This window comes from Carassius carassius, chromosome 7, assembly GCF_963082965.1.
Source record: "Carassius carassius chromosome 7, fCarCar2.1, whole genome shotgun sequence".
Classification (NCBI taxonomy): Eukaryota; Metazoa; Chordata; class Actinopteri; order Cypriniformes; family Cyprinidae; genus Carassius; species Carassius carassius.
Window position 1 is genome coordinate 31,523,344 of NC_081761.1, and position 20,383 is coordinate 31,543,726.

Consider the following 20,383-nt stretch of genomic DNA (forward strand, 5'->3'; position numbering starts at 1 on the left):
CAATCATGTGGTTTTTATGAAATAAACCTGCCAGCATGGTTGCCAGAAGAATTCTGTAATCTAAAATACAGTAAAAATGTAACAGAGGAACCTGTAAAGTTTACATTTTAATTGTTGTTTAATTTACAAAAATGAATGAACAAATAAACAAACCAGTAGATCCAACAGCTTTCTTTCTGCTAAATCAACATAACCACTCTGACTCCAACACCATAGTAACACACTTGGCATTAAAATATTTACTATAAATATTTAACAACATACAATGTAATGTAAGAACAAACTAAGGACCATTGATTATTTTTAACCATATTTCTTTTTAGTAAAATTACATTAAATGTCACACTAGCTCTATCACAGTTTTTCACTGTAAGAATCCAGTTAACAGGTTTTTACTGTAGCATTTTTGCAGTCGTTTACCATTAAAATTACAGTGAATAAAGTATCGTCACAGGTTCTGTAGTGCAACACTAAAACTAATGTTTTTTTAGCGCTTTGGAAGCTAGTACTCATGTTTGTGATGTTAAGAGCTGAATGTGTTTGGAAGGTGAAACACACATGTACAGTCAGATGGATGCAGAGTCATTAGTGATTTTTTTGGGGGCAGAGTGCAGCGTTCTGGCCTCATACTGTGGTTATTTCTGTACATTTGTGATGAGGCAAAGTGCTAGATAGACGGGTTTAGTTTTATAGATGATGTTGTACCAGAGTATAAAAAGGAACAACATTCAGGTTTGTGAATTTGTGTTTAGCTCGTACTGTAAGGTCAAATATGCAGTAAAATGTGTCACTAAGTAGGTCACTATGAAAAAACATCAGCACACACACAACGCACATTTGTTTTTATATCATTTGGGAGATTTCCATTGACACTGATTAATACATTTATTAAATATATCCTTGTGTATTTTGATTAAGGTTTTATTATCCTTAAGGGAACATTGGATCTGTTTGTTGTAGGCAAAACTTGATCAAGACAAATGAATGTTATTTTTTTTAGACCAGTTAATACTTATTACAGACAATTGTTTGTTCCAGTTTTTATTAGGTCTGCAGTGTCTGTACAAATATTTGTCTGTCCATTCATCATTTGTTTGTCTGTTTGTTCATTTACATATATTTGCTCTCACAACGTTTGAAAACTGCTTACATTTGGGTTATAATTTGACTAGCATTTAAGGTGATGTAATGAGCATTTCCAGCTGTTGTTCCCCCCTTTCCACCTCTCATTTGACAAGAAATCATGTGGAACCATTTATCATCAGTGATTTGGATCACTGGAATCATCATCATCCTCTGTTCCTCACTGTTTTTAAGATGACCACTGGATGTGCATCTGTCAGACATCAGTAATCATCTATGTTAGCTACAGTACAAGTGAATAACATCCTGAAGTTGTTATCCTAATTACTCAGATATGTATTTTTGCAAGATTGGAAATTTGTCATTTATTTTTCTGTTTAAGGATCCGAGGTATCACTTTGTCCCCATCTTTCTGTCAGTTTGAACGTTTGGCTCTATGGTTTCCATCCTAATGAATTATCTCTGAGGGTTTAGCAGGTGGGAACTGCAGCTGGAAAGTGTCATTATCAAAAACAAACTTGTTCCAGGCGTGGGCTTCGTAGTTCCCCTGGCAGTCCCATCCACCAGAGCTTTCACGCTGTTATGAGTAATGTCTTTTTAAAATGGTTTTGAAAATGACAATGTAAACAGGGGGTGGGTGGGGTGGCAAATAGTAACTGGTTTGGAGCAAACTATTTATTCAAACAATTTGTTTAAAACACTGATTCGTTCATGAGTGAAACAAGTGACTCTGTTTATGAGTGAGTCATTGAATCATTTACTCAACTGATTTGTTTAAAGACACTAATTCATTCAAGAACAAAACCATTGCTGGAGCAAAAAAAAAAAAAAAGTAACTGTCAATATTGTTTGTAAGTTGCCCTATAATAACTTGTTATTATTAAAGTGCTGTGTAAAAGCAATATCACACTCGTAATTGTGTTGTATTTAGGAGTGCCTGCATTGCTGTGATTCGGCCAAAGGCATGAAACATGGCTCATACTCGGTAACAACAGTACATATGTTGATGTTTTATTGCTTAAATAATAATTATCAATTTTTTTTTTGTTATACATAATCATTTGCATGTAGTCGTATCTGTATTCACAAAATAGCATGGGCTCTCATAATGTACCTCATTGCTTAAGTAGTGACAAACTGCTAACAGCTTAATCAAAGGCAGGGCAAGTACAGCATACCTTCTCCTTGCAATGGAAATAGGTCCAGTATAATCAATCTGAAATTATGTGTATCATGAGACATACTTTGATATTGCCATAGGGTCTCACAAACTAAAGAAGAGTTTCTTTGTAGGTTTAGGTAAACAGTTTAGAGAAAGAGGTCACAAGTAGACTTTCATAGCTTTTTGGTGGCAGGAAGACAGGGGTCTTGTTTCCCTCTGAGGTGGCCCTTAACAGTGTATGATTACAATGTAATCACTCACACAGAGCATGATTCAATAGCATTACGCTATAGCTGTGGGACTTTACACAAATAAACGGCAGAGCCCTGACTGAACCCTTTATGTAAACCTCCAGTTGATGTTTTAAATGGATCTGATAGTCCTAATGGTTTATTGCTACCTTCAGCCACCCTTTGCCTGGAAGTTTGGGTAATTTTTGTGGTTAGTGCACAATCTGCCAATAACAGACCCATTAAAGGAAGTTATTTTGTCTTCATTAAACTTTACAAAAAACTTGATGCTTGGGATTTCGCTGATTATTGAATTTTTGATATTGGACTAATATGTTGGTGTTTTTAGATTAATTTTGAAATTATTATTGTTAATGTTTTTGGCTCATGCTTTTAACTTTTAACAGGTTTTCAGTTATACTTTTTGCATAATTTTGTTTGTAATTTTCACTAGAATTTTGATGATGTTCTTCAATTTACAACCCGAATTCCGGAAAAGTTGGGACGTTTTTTAAATTTTAATAAAATGAAAACTAAAGGAATTTCAAATCACATGAGCCAATATTTTATTCACAATAGAACACAGATAACTTAGCAAATGTTTCAACTGAGAAATTTTACACTTTTATGCACTTAATTAGCTCATTTAAAATGTAATGCCTGCTACAGGTCTCAAAAAAGTTGGCACGGGGGCAACAAATGGCTAAAAAAGCAAGCAGTTTTGAAAAGATTCAGCTGGGAGAACATCTAGTGATTAATTAAGTTAATTGATATCAGGTCTGTAACATGATTAGCTATAAAAGCTTTGTCTTAGAGAAGCAGAGTCTCTCAGAAGTAAAGATGGGCAGAGGCTCTCCAATCTGTGAAAGACTGCGTAAAAAAATTGTGGAAAACTTTAAAAACAATGTTCCTCAACGTCAAATTGCAAAGGCTTTGCAAATCTCATCATCTACAGTGCATAACATCATCAAAAGATTCAGAGAAACTGGAGAAATCTCTGTGCGTAAGGGACAAGGCCGGAGACCTTTATTGGATGCCCGTGGTCTTCGGGCTCTCAGACGACACTGCATCACTCATCGGCATGATTGTGTCAATGACATTACTAAATGGGCCCAGGAATACTTTCAGAAACCACTGTCGGTAAACACAATCCGCCGTGCCATCAGCAAATGCCAACTAAAGCTCTACCATGCAAAAAGGAAGCCATATGTGAACATGGTCCAGAAGCGCCGTCGTGTCCTGTGGGCCAAGGCTCATTTAAAATGGACTATTTCAAAGTGGAATAGTGTTTTATGGTCAGACGAGTCCAAATTTGACATTCTTGTTGGAAATCACGGACGCCGTGTCCTCCGGGCTAAAGAGGAGGGAGACCTTCCAGCATGTTATCAGCGTTCAGTTCAAAAGCCAGCATCTCTGATGGTATGGGGGTGCATAAGTGCATACGGTATGGGCAGCTTGCATGTTTTGGAAGGCTCTGTGAATGCTGAAAGGTATATAAAGGTTTTTGAGCAACATATGCTTCCCTCCAAACAACGTCTATTTCAGGGAAGGCCTTGTTTATTTCAGCAGGACAATGCAAAACCACATACTGCAGCTATAACAACAGCATGGCTTCGTCGTAGAAGAGTCCGGGTGCTAACCTGGCCTGCCTGCAGTCCAGATCTTTCACCTATAGAGAACATTTGGTGCATCATTAAACGAAAAATACGTCAAAGACGACCACGAACTCTTCAGCAGCTGGAAATCTATATAAGGCAAGAATTGGACCAAATTCCAACAGCAAAACTCCAGCAACTCATAGCCTCAATGCCCAGACGTCTTCAAACTGTTTTGAAAAGAAAAGGAGATGCTACACCATGGTAAACATGCCCCGTCCCAACTATTTTGAGACCTGTAGCAGAAATCAAAATTGAAATGAGCTCATTTTGTGCATAAAATTGTAAACTTTCTCAGTTTAAACATTTGCTATGTTATCTATGTTCTATTGTGAATAAAATATTGGCTCATGTGATTTGAAAATCTTTTAGTTTTCATTTTATTAAAATTTAAAAAACGTCCCAACTTTTCCGGAATTCGGGTTGTAAGTCAATTTAAATAGATTTTTCCTAATTACTTTAAACTTTTTGTTGATGCTTTTGCATTCCATTGGATTTTAGTGATTGGACACATTGTGATTCTCAAGGTTGTTTTATTTTTTATTTTTTGTACGAAGTCAATAATGCTTTTCATTTTTATTTTCATGTTTATTTATTATTATTATTATTTTATTTTATTTTCTTTAGATGATGCTTTTCAGTAATTTTGCTTACTGGTCAATACTGAAGGCTGTTGTAATACAGCAAGCAAGAGTTACATAACTCTAAGACCCTTAAGACCCTAAGTTTGGCTTGTTAGTCACGTTTCCTCGGGGAGAGCATCTTGACAAGCAGATGGGTTTGAGACACTTAAGCCCCAAATAGGGATCAGTTTTGCCCAGTTCTGTCCTCTCAGAACTGCTCTTATGTCAGCCTGCAGACATACACCACCTGTTCAGAAGTTCAGAGCCCTAAGGATTAGGTAAAATGTGCCAAAACCGTCTGATCCGTCCTTCACAATAGGGGAAATTTATACATTATCTGCACCATCATTTTGAGTTATTTTGATTAACAGTTTTTAAATCCATTGTTAACAATAGCAATTTAAATAGTTATCATCATACAAAAAAATGGTCAGTTAGATCTATTTCAACATGCATTAAGACATTGATGATAACAGATTAAAGCAATGGTTTACTCAAAAATTACAATTTTGAAATAATTTACCCGTTCTCAAGTTGTTCCAAACCTGTTTGATTTTTCAAAAGAAGATATTTTGAAGAATGTCACGGCTAGCCATTGACTTCCACAGTATATTTTTCCATACAGAAATCCAGCAACTATTTGGCTACCATTTTGATCAATTTCATATATCTTTGCTGAATAGAAATACACATTTCTTAGCGTAAAATGAAAGCTATTCTTTTTCTGCAAATTTGTCATTTGGCTGCATCTTTTGTCCTAAGCATCTTATAGTCTGTTAATCCAGTCCCCCTTGAGTTTAGCCTGGGGTTAAGTATCTTAAAGACTTTTTACAGATCATACCTCGGTGGATTTGAACTTGCAACCTTTGGGGTCCTGAGCTTTAACCAGACACTTACAGACACTCCTCTCAGATTATTCAGATGTCTTCCTGTCCTCCCTGGCAAGGAAAGGACACACTTTACTTGCAGTTCTTCTCATTCTGCTCCTCGTGTGAGACTCAGATGTGGAGAGGGGAAAAACGGAGGGGAAATTGGGGTTCTGCTGGAATGGGGTCAGTCAGACGTGGCAGAGTGGGTTCAGTGTGACGTCGGACTAGCTAATATTGTTTACACAAGACTCGGGGCTCTGTGGAGGAGTGGAGGGGACATACGGAGAGAGAGAGAGAGAGAGAGAGAAAGAGAGAGAGAGAGGTGTGCGGAACAGATGGGAGTTTCAGGGGAGGAGGGATAGTTTTAGTTTGAGAGGAATGGCTGTATGTATGTGTGGTGTATGTTTGTCTGTTCCATTGAAAGGAATGGGCTTAAATAGGTCAGTGTGGTTTTTAATGGCGTTTAATGAATGCAGTTTGACTGATTAGAGATGTTAGCTACCGGAAAATGACAGGATGTTTAGTTCCAATTTGTTCTAAGTATGTTTAGCTATTTGATGAAGTTAACCACATCAACTCTGGGGACCCACCGGTGGGTCCAATATTGCATATGCCTAATTCTCAAAAAATCTAAATAACAGCTGAAGTGGTTAATGAATGTAATTATTGTAAAAATAATAGTTTTATTGGTCAAAACTATAAATAATGGAAAAGATGATTTTTTTAGTGTATGGGTCAGAGATGGAAACCAAAACAATAAAAGTTTAATACAGCTTTATTTTTTTATCATACATTGGAATGTGTATTGTTTATTATAATAGTTTTTCTGAGTAAAAAATAACGACTATTATACATTTTAACCATGATTGAAATAAAAATGTCATTTAGTGTAACAATAGTTTGTATATAAAACATACATACTATACAGACATATTTTAAACAATAACCTTTAGATGACATTAAAAGGATCACAGTGCAGCCCCCAAATACTAATTTATTATAATATGAAATATTTACCGCTCTTTGCTCCTATTCTTCAAATCTAGGGTTTAGGCATTTGTAAGCAAGATGTTTTTGTCATTTAAAATATAGTAAAATTTAGTATGATCACTTGTTCTTTTATATATTTTTAATAAAGTCCAGGTCAGAATAAGTGTTGTTTCATTTTTGCATAAAAATATCTATAATGCTGAATAAGGATGGAACGTTATCTCATATGCCCATATTTATTTATTTTATTTATTTATTATTATCCCATATTTTCACAAAAGTTGAAAAAATTTAAGAAAAACACTTTACTTGCAATTAATGTTTTCTATGTATATAAAACACTTAAAAATGAATACTAATTCAGAATATGATTAAAAACTACAATAAATCGTTCTAAAATAATACCGGGTTGTGTCTGGAATCAGGCTAAAACAATGAAATCTGTACATACACTGTAAAAGGCGACATATTTTTACCTTTTAAAAATATTTTTTTCAACCTCTGGGGCATAATATTTCTTTAAAAGTACCACATAAATACAAAAATAGATGCATGTTGCTTAGCATGTATTTCTGTCTCATGTGACCTCTGCCAAAACACAGTCAGCACAAGGTTTGATTTTCATTTGTTGATGTTTTCTTGTTTTTGCGGTCTACATGCTGAGCTTTCATAGCTGACAGATAACTGGATCAGTTCATAATATTCAAATCAGCATTACTGTCTTTGTCATAGTGACCATAATATCTCCAGTGTGCTAGGGATGCCCATACCAAGTGCTGTCTAAAGCCAAACAGATCAAAGGGTCGCTCTCTTTGTTAAAGGTGTCTGTAATGCACAAGGCCTATCTAAGAGTGTCGATAACAAATAGGTGTTGTGTTTTTCTTCAGATATGTTTAAGGTAATACTATAGCATGTGTGAAACAAGATTCAGAAAGAAAGACATATATGTTTCCTGTAATGGAGAGAGGTCGACCCTTTGGGGTCAGGAAAGAGACGTAAATTACAGTGAGAGAAACCAAAACAGACATTCACTCGGTTCTAACACCGCTGACCCAAGCTTAATCACTAGTGTGTGTGAGCGATGCTGTGTGTGTGTGTCTGTTTATCATGGGTGGGAGTGGGAGAGATTGAGTATATGTTCATAACAGTGAGTGTTTCAGCGTTTCTATGTGAAGGAAGGGTCAGAGAGGTGGAAAGTTAATATCTGTCAGATGTGAAGAGCTTTGCTAACGGGGGTGTGGAGCATTTGTAAATGATTTGACCTCCAAGGCACTTGAGTCCGTTTAATTCAAACCCAATGAAGTTTTTGTAGGGAAGTACAGATGACCTCAAGATCAACCCTGAGCTGGGAAGTGCAGGTTCATCAGAGGTTTGACATCCACAAAAACATTTTATGATATACCAACTTCAATACCAAAGCTATATTCAGTAGCATCTAAAAGACTATTAAAACAACTCTTATATTTAATTATTACGGTTAATACAAGTATTAACAATTTACAATGGCAGTAGACATATGTTGTAAGTAATTTTTTGAAGTGAACAGTCAGAAATAAAGAGCATGATGATTTGAGCATGAATAGTTTTTCTTTTATCTCATAAATACTGTTGTTAAATTAATAATACAAACATGCTAGAGTATTTTTTTTGTACTATCTGTTTGCATTTGACTGTTCAGACATTGCACAAGTACTGAAATGAGTTCAACAAATGCTGTAGAAGTGTACATTTATTTATTATACAATTATAACTGTATTATTTTTTAATGTCATCTTGGTGTCAAAGTACTAGTACTTTTGACATCCCAACTTAGCAAATTATACTTGTGCTGACAGTTTTGCTAATTCTGTGCATTTTTTCATTTTCTCTAATAAAATGTATATTATTGCTAATGTTTATTGATGCTAGTTAAGCATAGAATTTTAAACTTACATCCGAAATGGTTGTAGTTGAAGTCAAAAAGGGCTGTTGATATCGCCATTGCATTTATTTGACATTTTTGTGAGTGATTCATCAATTTGCCAGTAAAATCTCCAGCGTTCAGATCAGGGTTTGGGTGGGAAACAATCCCTATGGGAGTATGAAAGGCTAACTGCTAACTATGGATCAAATTTTACGCTTTTATTTGTTGTTTTAACTCACAATCTCATAGAATGTAGGAGGGAAGAAATGAATGGATTAGGAGTCGGAGGTGTTGAATGGAACGGAAGGGTGGAAGGATATCGGGCAGGATTTGTTCTGTGGGGTAAAAATGCAACATCTTGAATTTTGCCGGTGTTGAGTGTGTTCATTGTTTACAGAGGTTATGTTACACCTCATTTTTTGGTGGCATGCATGCCTTTGTGGGGAGTCCATTGAAGCATTGAAAAGAAATAAGTTATAGAAACAAAGTAATTGTTCCTGTCAGCCGAGACGTCTCCCCGGTGCCTTCTGGTATTTTTACCGATAGTGACGTGTGACATTTAATTTCCTGATGGAGATTGGTGTGTGTGTGTGTGTGTGTGATAAAAGAGAAGATATTAGGAAACTCTGCTGTGACCTCACACTCATAAACTCAGACATACTTGCTTTCCAAGCAATAGATTTGTCAGAGCAGACACACACACGCACATTATTTTTCAACACCATGTGATGCTTTATGCGTATTGTAACCAGATGGCGCCTTGCATAATAACTCTTAAGGTGTTCACTGAACTATTATTTATCTGGTATTGGGTATTAGGCAGATACAGTTATACTGGGGAGATGTGTTACAAAGGAGGATAAAAAAAGGCCTGAAAATTTTTTTTTTTGGGGCAAAAAGATTTTGCATTAAGTTAATAAAGCCTGTTTGTAAGAAGAAAACATATTTAAGTGACAATACTGTGCACTAAATTTTATTTATACAGTTTTTAATAAAAAAAAAAAAATACTTATTGACAGAATGATATTGATTGCTGTGTTACAGTGATGAGCTTAGCATTTGTTTATTTGTTACAAAATTTGTATTAATGTAATGTGAGAACGAATGCCAAGCTCATCACTATATAGGGACGACATGACCTAAAATCAAAATCTTGATTAATTGAACATTTTACCTTGATTGCAATTAATGAACGATTATTTTATTTTATTAATGTATGTATTTATTTATTATTTTTGCCCTCATAGTTTATTAAAGGTTTTTACTGTATATATATCCAGCTATTAACTGTTTGGATATTTTTCTAATGAAAGAGTGCATTTCTTATCTTTGTGATTTTAAAACAATTTAAGGAAACAACAGTCTATTGATGGTTAATTGTTGAATATTTTTAACAAATGAAATCAAAGCACACATTGCTTGAAATTAAGATGTCTTATAAACAAGTCACATTTCAGTTTAATTGTAAAAATAATTTTTCCTAAAAAAGAAAAAAAGAGAAAAATATAACTTGAAATAAAATAATAATGTCAAAATAAATAAAATAATAATATGTCAAAAGTAGAAAATAACCAGCATCATTTGCAAACAAAATACATTTAAATATCGTCAATATTGTGCTTTCAATATTTTTTTTTGAAAGTATAAATTGACAGTATAAATAAAATGTAATGCAACACTTGACATCACTTAAATATGTATATATATATATATATATATATATATATATATATATATATATATATATAAAATAGATTTTTTAAGACATAAAAATTCACATCTCAAAATTATATAATGGTCCTATAAATGGGATACATTTTCTATAAGTCTTTTCATTTCTTTTTTTATGAAATTATTTAAAGTTTGCTATCATCAACAAACTTTACAGGAATAACACTAATTTCAAAGCTAATGCTAATGGCCTGTGCACTAGTCACAAATTTGAAGGAAGTGAACTGTACTGCAGCGTGTATAAATTGTTACTTTTGGTTGGATTTTGCTGCTTTGATGAAAACATGCAATGCTGGCTGTTGTGTATTTTTCCACTCTCTTTTGACTAACATTTAAACTCCTTTTTTTTTCTCTTTTTTTTCCCCTCTTCTCTCTTTTCTGCTGCCCTCAGTTTGGATGTATGGCCTTCAGGACAGTCCAACCAAGTCTGAGGCCTCAGGTAGATGTGCTTTATATGTCTCTCACTTCTCCTTGTGCAAATTCGTCTCTCGCTTTTCCTTGTGCAACTCTTCAATGTGGTAATTTTCTAGTTTTTACAAGAATGGTTCCTAAAACAGCTCTTACCCACGGTCCAAAAACGAACTTTAGCGAAGACATGAAAAGCCACTAATCACCACTTGGCTGGTAACTCCATTGGGAAATGCAACATAATACACAGCTTTAAATGTGATATAGCTCTGATAGAGTCTGATGTAAGCAATCCAGAATTTAACTTTTGAAATGAATAATGGTAAATATGACTAATTTACTAATGGACTATGACTAAAATAGGACAAGTACATGCAATAGGCTGCAAGTGTTATGTATATGGGCATGACTATGAGAATTTAACTGGCTAAATTGCGTAAAAAGTTCCCCTAAGACATTTATATAAGGATGTAAAACTCTTTTTTTAAGAGCAAGATCTCATAGGTCTGCAGGTTTACTTGTGGCTTATAAAGTTTATGCTGGAAGACAAAATATTTAGGTGTCGTAAGGCCAGCAGCGAAGAGGAAGACATTCGGTGTGAAAACGGAGGATGTAAAACATGACATGAAAGATTGTGGTCTCTCCTCAGTGCTCTCCTGGGAAGTCTTACTGACCACGGCATGCAAATAAACATTTCAGAAAAGAATGCGCTCTGTTTTCAGAAATAAATGCTGATGCTAACAGAACTATAGCCCATGTGGAGCCTGTGTTTCCACCATGATCGTCGCACACACCCTACATAATTGGTCAATTTACTGCAAAATAAAGAAAACACACTGATTATATAACTCATAACATTTGCTTGTGTACATGCTTTCATAATCCGGCTTAAGAAAGGTGGTTTCTAACTTGTCCAAGCTGGTCATTAACTAGTCAAATCAGGTTTTTGTGGCTGGTCGACCTTCAATGTTCCAGCCAAAGTACTGTAGCTTGTTTATTGCTAGTCCAAGACTGACTACAAGATAATAACCATTATGGACTAGCTAGTGTCCAGTTTAGAGCAGCAAGAAACCACAGCTACCGGGTTATGATGGATTTTTCCGCAGGGGTAAGCTAACAGTAAACTGATGCTAATGGAAAGTTTGGAATTAGCACCGTGTTCTTTGTGGTGACTGTCAGATTGAAGTGAAATATTTCTGCGATTGGCACAAACAGTGCTAAAATGTCAGAAATATATTTCACAGTTCGCTTCAGCACAGCTGCAAGCATTCAGTTGAGCAATACAGTATGTTTTCATGTTAGCATGAGATGGCGCCATGAAGTGTGAGGCATCGCTAATTAGTTTGTTCCATGCCGATGGTGATTAAGACAAGATACATAACTACTGCTCTCTCGCTTCTCACAGCACTGAGCATCTGCACTCAAAGGATTCCCCAGTAATCCTGATTTAATAGCTCATAGTGTTAAAACACATCGCGCTAACAACACATTACAGCTTGACGTTGACTGAATAAAAGGTTGGTTGGTACAAAAAGTTATGATTTGGTTCAATAATATTAATTAATTGCTTTATGAATGAGCAAATACCATGGTTTGTGTCCAAAAGAGACATCAACACCATAGTACGGGTTATACAGTATGTGCTTGCATGAGGTACAGCAAATGAAAAAAATGATACATTTCATGTTTCTGTAAGAACATTTGAAACATTTCCTATTAAAAACCTCTAGTTTACAGAAGACCAGAACATGAGAGTTTGAAGTTAAAGCACATATAAAGAAACTACAAAAATAGTTCCCAGAGGTAATTACTACAGCATTTGAAGTTTTAGCAACTATATGCAGAAAGTCTTGGAATGCATAAGCCAGAAACGTTTGATGTGTTTTACTTTGGATATTTTAATTTAAAAACAACATTAAACAGAATGTTCAATAAACTACAAAAATGGAAAAGTCTGGAGTCAGTTAGATTTTTGTAATTTATTTTGAAATAAGTCTCTTAAGGCATTGACAGATGCAGGAAAAAAAACAGCAACAGGCATGTTTGTCCGGTTTTTGTCGAATCAATGTTTTTTGTTTTATTTAACCCCGTTGTACAGTAGTCTATTGGTGTTGGCTGTCATTTGTTTTTGCTTATTTGGCTCATTGGCTTTTATTCTCAGCAAATCTGTATTTATTTAATCAAAAACGATGAAAAAGAATTATAAAAAAAGAGAAAAAAAAATACTGTGAGATACTATTACAGTTTAAAATAACTATTATGTAAAAATATTTAATAGCTAATATGTAAGAGTGTGATTTATTCCTGCAATGGCAAAGCTAAATATTCAGTAGATATCTTCAGTGTCACATGGTAATTGTAATATGCTGATTTGTTGCTCAAGAAACATTCCTATCAATGTTGAAAATAGTTGCTTAACACTATTGTGGAAATGGTGATACATATTTTTTCCAAGATTCTTTGATGAATAGAATGTTCAAAAGAACAGAATTGATTTGAAATAGATTTTACACACTCGAATTAGGAAAATTCTAGAGTAAGTTTTAGAAAATAAAGTAAGTCATAAAGGTTTAGGACAACGTAAGGCTGAGTAAATAATTTTTAATAAGCATTTCATTTTATGGCTGAATGATGAAGAGGAGTAGGTTAATGAGATTGTCAGAGGAAATACAAAAAGAAAGAGAGGTGGATACAGAATGAGAGTGTGGCTTAACCCCAGCTGAAATGCTTTCTTTTTGCGTTTCACATAAACACAGCTTCTCTCTCTTTACTCGGCCCGCTCATATGTTTCTATTTAAGGCTTGGAGAACAGTCTACCCTGATTGGTGTTTTTCTCTCTCCCCGTTTCAGCCAGATGGGAGGAGGGATGGAGAGAGAGAGAGTGAGGGAGGGAGGCCTGTTCTTGCTCGTCTGTTGAAGAAAAACTTTCTATCCCTCCACTCGCGAGTCACGTCCCCTACCGTAAACAGCTCTCTCCCAGCCTCTTTTCCCTTCCTTACATTCCTCCCTGTTACCTCCCAAAATCTTCACTGTATTATGGAGACCCTGCATCACCAAGACACTATCGAGCTCTCGAGTCCCTGAAAGACGTCTACCTCGCCTTTCTTTTTCTAAATTGTCTTTTCCCCCCAGTCAAATGCGCATCCAGCGAGGGGGCGAAGGTTCGTCTAAATGGCCCGTCATTGCGGAGCATGCACAGTCAGCAGGAGTTTGATTTGCGCTAGGCTGAGGAGTGCGGATGGCGGTGTACAGGGGTCAAGCCGGAGGTCGTTGGCAGGGCAGGGTTGGCGGGAGAAGTGCTGGGATGGCAGGACGGTGGCTGACAGCCTGTTTCTTCCCTTCGCCGGCAGGACTGGACAGCAGTGAGCCCATGGTGCTGGAGCAGTACGTGGTGGTGGCCAACTACGAGCGGCAGGAGAACTCCGAGATTAGCCTGAAGGCTGGAGAGACGGTGGATGTAATCGAGAAGAGCGAAAGCGGTGAGTCCCTCACACACACTGCAGATAATTGGCTTACCACGTGGTTTTTATTGGTGAAAGCTTGTGTGTACACAAACCACAAACACGTAGAGTTGCCTCCACACATGAATGCTCTCAAATGCAACATGTCAAGCAGGTCTGTTTTTAGCCGCCTCGTCTTTTCTGATACTTTCTTCCTCTTTGATGTATAACCCCTCCTTCGGTCTTTGTCCTTAAGATCCCCTGGTATCCTCTTCTGACATCCCCCTCTCCCTGTAAATCTACAGTCTCGTTCTTGGCTCCACCTGGAGGTGTCAAATGGCCAGTTTTCTTGGCGGTGGGTTGGTTTGAACCCCCTCTAGGTCTCTGGGATAGAGGCCAGATTGATCTGGAATGTCCATGAGATAGGCATGAGAAGTTTGTGGGTTGAAACATGTGCTAATGGATCAGGGGTCACACAGTTAAGAGTTCATGTAGAATGTAGAGATTGACAAATAACTATTGAAAGTGTAGAAAGAAAGCCTTGAGTGTTGTTTTTATCCCTTTGGTTTCTGTTTTCCCAGATGAATGTCCTTGCTAATGCTGTAAATGTTCAAACTTAGTGCAAACTGTTCATGCTAGCGTATCTCGTAGCCTTGTGCAGTAGAGTTTGAACATCCAATCTTTCAATATTATGAACACATTCTGTAGATATGGTTGCCATTTTAACATTTGAACATAACGCTAGAGAGCTAGCTTAAAAACTAGCCTCTTACTGTTGTGAATAATCATTTTATCTTTTCCTTTAAATCATACGGAAGAGGGTGGGGAGGATTGGGAGTTGTCAGGAGTTATCAAGATGAACAAAGATTCAGTAAACCCATTTGAACTTAATGACTTTGTTGAGCAAGACCAACTCAAAGAGAGCTTGACCTTTTGATTTCAAACATAATGCTTTGTCAAAACTAGTCTAGACTCTGTCTCATGGGTGTTCTCTGTGAGATGCTTTATTTTGAAGTTTGTTTGCTGCCTGTTCTATTGACCTTGTGTGCTCTCATGCTGCAAATTCAGCAAAGTGTTTTCTTTGTACAAATTTTATTTCGCAATGATGTAGACATGTCGCAACATGTAGGCAAATTCTTCCGAATATATACAGGAATCTTACTTTTCCATTAGATAAAATAGAGCTAAAATACATTATGACCATCATAGAGTAATCATGCCAAAAGTTGAAAAAAAGAAAAACTAGAAAAATACTCTAAATCCCCAACAAATGGCTATAACTTGATATTTATTCTTTAAAGTTAGGTGGATTTTGGACTCTTAATATTTGTATTATTCATGTTGGGGATATCACATTACAAGTAACTTAAGTTATGTAATCAGATTACTTTCATTACTTTTAAATTTACAAAATATCTAAGTTACTTTTTCAAATATGTAACACAAGTTACTTTTTGTTTCGCCTATTAATTTCACTTTTGGTGTAAAAGAGCCTTTTAAAAAAAAAAAAACTAAACACTTTTTTTTTTGTGATTAAAAAACAAATAGACAAGCCCAGCCTTGCACTAGTTAAAAAAGTAACACAAAAGTAACACAAAAGTAACACAATGCATTAATTTCCATAAAAAGTAACTAATTCAATTACTTCCTTTTTTCATAGTGCATTGCTTTTGAAAACTCACTTTCCCCTATACTGATCATCAGCTGGAAAAAAAGGTGATTCTGAAAGTGATTCCACTATTATTATTATTTTTTTAAACTTCATAGTTACAGTATCATTTGTGGTGTGACTGGCCTTTCTTTTTACTGTTGATCACTGGTTTATTTGTTTAAGCAGAGTACAGATATTCAGGCAAAATGAATTATACTAGTTGATTCTCACAATTGGAAAAGCCATTTAATCACAGAGACATCCAGGCCTAAGATTCTTGCTCAGAATTTGCTTGTCCTTGAGAAAGAAACACTTGGTTTCCTCAGCCCTGGTTAAACTCCAGCTGTTTTACAGTGCAGGCAAAAGCGTGACAACTTCACTTGTGTTGGGAAGAGATGAACCACTCAGGGCTACAGGATTAATGAGCTTGAGAAACAGAAGCGGAGAGTGTCTGGGAGAAAAGAATGGAATCTAAACACAGAATCGTTTAAAGGAATAGCTCAAGAAAGTCAGTCATACATGTTTGAGCTGTTATGAAGGTGAACATAAAATGGCAGAATTTTTATTCTTGAGTGAATTATTCCTTTAAATCAACCAAAAGTAGCCTAAGCCAATTCCTGGAGTGAACTGTCTGTCCTCCTTTGACTCCAGAATTCCTCAAATGTTCAAAGCACTTGAGCAGCAGCTTGATATCTCAGCACTAGAAGCCCATCCTCCAAAATCCAATCTCTTCAGCAGGCTTCTATATTTTTGTGCCATAGTATTAAATGACTACCCTGGTGTATCTGTCAGAGGCAGCATATTTATTTTCCTTGGATATCATTCAAACCAACTTTTTAATGTGGCTGAAATTGCGTTTATAAGAAGCGATTGGCAGAAGTTGGGCTGCTCTGGCTTCCCTCTAGGTCATTGAGAGGGAACGATGGAAAAATCCCCCTTGTCCTTAGTTCCATAATAGGCTAATGGATCCTGCAGGGCCTCAGAGTCTTACAGAGCGGTTACAGTGTCACGCATCTCAAACCAATAAAGCAGAATGCATTTAGAAGTTTTCGTTGAATGTCTGTAATATAGATAACAGTCAAAGCAAACAAGACTTTTTAGGTCAGCGCGCTGTTTTTCTCATTATTTTATGCTATTCCTCCATGGAACAAGGATGCTTTTTAACAAATAAATTTGATAGTGGAATAAGTTATATTGTAAGTCAATGGGTTTACTACCACTGTTTTTAAAACTGGCATGCCACATTTTTGACATGGCAAGTTACATTTTGGTGTGTTTTTCACATAAAGCTATTACATGGAATGTGGCTTTATTTTCTATTTTTATAGTACTTTAATGATTCTTTTTTTGAAGCTACTGTGAATAGTCGTCTTAATACAAGTTGTCTTGTATTAATTTTTCTGAAGAATCCTGTTATATGCACATAAACTGACAGTCACCACTTCTAAGCTACTACTAAATATTGTAGAAACTTAATTTTCTGTAAAGCTGCTTTGTAATGATTTGTATCGTAAAAAGCGCTATACAAATAAATTTGAATTGAATAAACTTGAATAAAAAAAGAAAAAAAACATTGCTCCCATCTCAGATTTTTTGTGAAATCAGGCCTCAATTAAAAGTTGGTTAATACAGCCCTGCATTAAACTATTCTCTTTGAATTGCAAAAATGTTCTAATATTTTCTGGAGTTGTGAAGTTTGATGCTTTGGTGCTAGTTTCAATAGTTCCAATGGTTCTGATATGGTCACCAAATTTGTATTTATGAATTACTGTTAAAAAGTTTATTTATTTATTTAATTTTTTTGTTTGTTTTTTTTAGCAAGGATGTATTTAACTGATCAAAAGTGACAGTAAAATAAATTATAATGTTACACAAGTTCTGTTCTTGCAAACGTTCTAATCATCAAAGAATCAGTTACAAAATATCACAGTTACTGTATACTGTATTACTGTAATTTTGATCAAATAAAGTGTCATAAACATCTTACTGACCTCAAACTTGTGAATAGTAGTGTAAATTCTTAAATTTAGTAAGTTATTATTCTAAATAACTAGTGATTATTCTAAAGAGACATTCCTTGTTCCAGTCAGTATTTGGGTGTTTAAATTTTTTTTAAGCTCTTTTGGTTTTTCCCAAGGCTGCTGTGTGCTTCCTGAACAATGCTCTACTATGAAATTTGCTCTGTGCCATCAATATTGTGAAGTTCCCTCCCATCCTCTCGCCTCTCTCTCCCCTGGGTCCATTCATTCAGCCGGTAACCCTCGCTTACTGAAACAGAATCAATAGAGAGCTGCTCACAGTCTCGGGGAGACTAGTTTGTCTTGGCCTCATTCCCATTGGAGATCCGGTCCATGGAGAGCCACACTGAACCTGGACCAAAGGCTTCACACTTGCTCTGAGGGCGTCTGAAAGGATCTTTTTAAACCTGGTGCTATAACTCGCAGGGGTCTCTATTGTTTGATCCATTAAATTCATTGAGAAAATGTCCCTGATAGTAAGGTCACAGAGCTGATGTAGCTTTAAACATTTAGAAAATTGACTGATCAGTACATTTATTTATTTATTATATCAGTATCCAGACGTTCAGCCTAGTTCACCCAAAAATATAAAAAGGATAATTTATTCACCGTTTAACATGCATTCATTTTCTTCTTGTCTTCTGCACAACACAAAATAAGTTTTTCCATATAATGAATGTCAGTGGGGTCCAAAACATCGTTGGAGTTTTTAATTAATTAATTGTACTTTTCGTGTTTACAGAAGCAAAACTGAAAATTCTGTTATCATTTGCTCATCTTTGTGACGTTTTCAAACCTGTGTGCACTCGTATTCAAATGCCGTGCTTCTATTTTTTCTTCCAGTTATTTTTTTCCCCATGTATGTTTTGGATTTTGATTGATATTCAAGATCTCCATCGTTCTCTCACTGATTACTTTTCTGAACTGTACTTGCCAGCTTCCTCAAAAACATCACTCTCTGTTCTATGAACCGGTCCAGGAAAACAAGTCTAGGAAAGAAAAAACATGTTTATGCTGATCTAAGACCAGCTGTTCCTGAACAAATCTCAACCACTGGAGTTCTTGAAATTAAAACCACAACAGTGATCTCAGATCAGTGTGCATGAGCGACCGACCTCATCAGCCTTTGAAGTTCAGACCAAACAGAGCCCCTCCGCCGCCTCGGCTTTGTCAGATTACAAAAAAACCCATTCTGGTCCTAAGCCCAAAACCTGATACTCCAGCTTTTCAGGAAAGAACTTGAGTGTGGATTTTAGAAAACGTCAGCTGAAATATCCTTCCAGTGATTTCAACCTGAGTTCTGTTAGATTAGGAATCAGACATAAGACTTTTTATTGTAGGCAGTTATATAGATAGATAATATTGTGGTAAAAATGAGTCGGACAGTGATTCTTTTTGGCATTTTCAAATGTGTATGTCAAATAAAAACATTTTATTATAAGTGAAAGATAAATTATCTGCTCTAAAACCTTTTTTTTTCTTTTCTTTTTTTTTTGCCTTGCTGTTTACTGCTGTTGCTAATCATAATGGAGGTGACTGTGAGTGATTCCAACACTACACTACTGTTCAAAAGTTTAGGTTCAGTAAGATTTTTTATTGTGCTTTTGAAAGAAGTATCTCACTGAGTCTGCATTTATTTGAAATATTGATCAAATAGGTATTATGATTATGTGAAATATACTTTAAAATGTAATTTATCCCTGTAATGACGAAGCAGAATTCAGTATTTAGAAGCCTTGTAAAGACAATTTTTTTTTAAAGTGAAATTTTTCATTACAGACATTTTCATTGTGTCTTTGCTGTTTTGGTCAATTTAATGTGTCCTTTTAGAATATAAATATTGTTTTCTTAAAAAATATTTCATAATGTAATTGTAAATCATTTTGTAAAGTATATATATATATACTTTACAGTCAGTGGTCAGTGTTTGGCTGCTGTAGTTCAAAGTAAATGAATGGTTTCTTTTCTCTCTCTCTTCTGTCAAGAATGATTGCAGGCCAGAGTGTAAACGTAATAAAAGCAATGTGTTCCATTTAGATTTTTTTTCCATCTTCTTTTTTTTCCCTCTTTCACTTCTGGACCTATTTTAAGCATTATTCTCTCTCTCTGTGTGTAACTCATCTACAACAACATTCACTTATATAGTAATACAGTAAATACAGTAATATAGGAATGTTTTCATACATTCTTTTCATTTTTGTTTGCTACTTCAGCTCCAAAATAAGAGAGTGAAAGGCTCGTGTATTTTTGCATGTCTGGTGTTTTTTTCTCCTCTTTGCTGGTGTGGATGGAGGGAATGTGTGGTTGAATATTTCAGCTTTGAAGTTCAGGCCAAACATCTGTTCACTCTCTTTTCTCTTTGTCTTTTTCGTTCAGCTGCTCTCAGTTCTTGCCTTTACTTTCCTCTCATTCATTTCAGTTTTCTGTATTTTCATATTTTGTAATCTATTTGTATTTTGGACCATAAGAGCTAAATATCAAAACTATATCTCACCTGAGCACAAATCAATAAGTGTCATTCAGCAGGATATGGCCAAATATTGAAGACTAGGGGGGACGAAATGTCTGAAAACTACCATGTGTATCAGAACAAAGTTCATGGCACACACATGCAGCTTTC

At 35.6% G+C, this 20,383-nt stretch overlaps 1 protein-coding gene across 7 annotated transcripts in view; it reads left to right on the forward strand.

Annotated features, from left to right (window-relative positions):
• Window positions 1–20,383, forward strand: part of LOC132143940 (SH3 and PX domain-containing protein 2A-like) — an 85,741-nt gene that overhangs the window by 49,670 nt on the left and 15,688 nt on the right. For 4 of the 7 annotated variants that reach the window (XM_059554592.1, XM_059554594.1, XM_059554597.1 and 1 more), the window contains exons 7-8: window positions 10,638–10,685; window positions 14,005–14,133. In XM_059554592.1, the coding sequence (XP_059410575.1) occupies window positions 10,638–10,685; window positions 14,005–14,133 (177 nt within the window). The remainder of the gene's footprint in view (window positions 1–10,637; window positions 10,686–14,004; window positions 14,134–20,383) is intronic. The other 3 variants (XM_059554595.1, XM_059554596.1, XM_059554598.1) reach the window with 1 other exon arrangement.